General features: G+C 40.4%; 1 protein-coding gene across 1 annotated transcript; it reads left to right on the top strand.

Moving 5' to 3' along the window:
* Nucleotides 1–228: 228 nt before the first annotated feature.
* LOC147933086 (uncharacterized) lies at nt 229–1,228 on the top strand. Its single transcript, XM_087477288.1, has 2 exons — nt 229–431; nt 892–1,228. The coding sequence occupies exons 1-2, from the start codon at nt 229–231 to the stop codon at nt 1,226–1,228; spliced, it is 540 nt and encodes a 179-aa protein (XP_087333414.1).
* Nucleotides 1,229–1,874: the final 646 nt, after the last annotated feature.

The following is a 1,874-nucleotide window of genomic DNA, read 5'->3' as shown; positions in this document are numbered from 1 at the left end:
AAGTAAATTGTTGCATGCTAGTTTCTATCTAGGTTTGTTTGTTTTCCATGCATACCAAAGCCGAAAATAATGAGTAAAAGGCAAGGCATGTTTCGGTCTCAAATACCGCATAGCCTAAGGCATGTTTCGGTCTCCAATACCGCATGACCTAAGTTTAATATTTATTGCATGGATCGGTTTCTTATTACCGCATGCTAATGAAAGGATGTCTATTTCTGTATTATGCAGATGGCAAGGCTCAACAATCTAGAATATGCTGCCTTGAATGCCTCTGGAGACAATTACTTGCAATGGGCATTGGACACTAAGATCATGCTGAAGTCAAAGGACTTGTTTGAATGCGTTGAGGAAGATTATGACTGTTCTGACAAACAAAAGTACAAGGCCATTATGCATATGCACCATCACCTTGCTGAGAGTCTCAAGAATCAGTACCTCACCATAGAAGATCCTCTTGGCCTTTGGACAGAGCTTAAACGCAGATACGGACACCAACAGACGGTGCTCCTACCAAAGGCTCAATTTGATTGGAAAAACCTAAGGATCCATGACTAAAAATCTGTGGATGAGTATAACTCAGAGCTTTTTAGGATTGTCTCACTCCTTAGGTTGTGTGGTACTGAGGTGACCGAGAAAGAGCTGCTAGAGAAGACATTGTCTACTTTTAGCACTAACAACATACTGCTTCAGCAACAGTATCGTGAAAGGGTTTTAAAACCTATGGGGACCTAATCTCGTGTTTGCTGCTAGATGAGCAGAACAATGAGCTGTTGATGATGAATAGTGCTATGAGACCTCATGGTACAGCCCCATTACCAGAAGCACACAAGGTTGATTTGGCAAAGAAAAATCCTATAGAGCCTAAAGAGCCGAGACCAACTATGTCCACAGAGAAAGACACTATGGCCGTGGCCGTGGTGGTCGTGGACAATACCAAGCTAGCCGTTTTGATGGTTATGGCCGTGGAGGCCGTGGCCGTGGTGGTAGGGGCCGTGGGTCCTTTAAACCACAATTCAAGGCTAAATCGGTTTGTCACCGATGTGGTATGTCTAACCATTGGGCCAAGAATTGCAGAACACCCAAGCATCTTATTGATGCATATCAAGAGATTTTGAAAAAGAACCCAGAAGCCAACTATGTGCATCTCGATGGTGAAGGTGACTTCGACCATGAGAATGATGATTCACTAGCATATGAGACTTCCGATTGCCTTAAGGATGATGACTAAATTTTGGTTTTTGCTTTGGTTTAATTTCTATGTTTTTATGCTTTAAATTGCGGTTATGTATTGGATAATTATTTTGGTTTAAATTCAAAGATTTTATTTTATATAATCGATTGTCTTATTAAAGTCAAAACACAAATAATTGTCCTATATAGAAATGGCCGAGGACATGAGTGTACTAGTGGTGGACAGTGGATCCAGCCACACAATATTGAAGGACAAGAGATATTTCATAAACCTCATAATGAAAAGTGCCAATGTTAGTACACTTGCGGGTATAGCAAGCTTAATAGAAGGCTACAGCCAAGCTCACATATTATTACCTAATGGCACACATATTGAACTAAGTGATGTCTTGTACTCACCCAGCTCTAAGAGAAGTTTATTGAACTTTAAGGACATTCGATTGAATGGTTATCATATTGAAACAAAGGGTGAAGGAAACAAAGAATTTATATACATTATTGAAATCGTGAATGGGCATAAGAAGGTCCTAGAGACTATACCTGCACTAGCCACTGGTTTATACCATGCTAAGATTAACACGATAGGAGCTAATTTGGCAAAGAATAAAATGTTCAATGAACAGTTCACTCTATGGCATGACCGGCTTGGCCATCCGGGTTCGAACATGATGCGTAAATTGATT

The sequence above is a fragment of the Camelina sativa genome, chromosome 12, assembly GCF_030686135.1.
Source record: "Camelina sativa cultivar CO46 ecotype springtype chromosome 12, ASM3068613v1".
Lineage (NCBI taxonomy): Eukaryota > Viridiplantae > Streptophyta > Magnoliopsida > Brassicales > Brassicaceae > Camelina > Camelina sativa.
This window is presented reverse-complemented; position numbering and strand designations above follow the sequence as displayed.

Bases quoted from the DNA above. Each gene is read 5' to 3' on its own strand.
- LOC147933086 (XM_087477288.1), top strand. From the start codon at position 229: ATGGCAAGGCTCAACAATCTAGAATATGCTGCCTTGAATGCCTCTGGA. The intron at 432-891 runs GTACCTCACCAT...CTATGTCCACAG, and splicing joins GCTGAGAGTCTCAAGAATCA to AGAAAGACACTATGGCCGTG.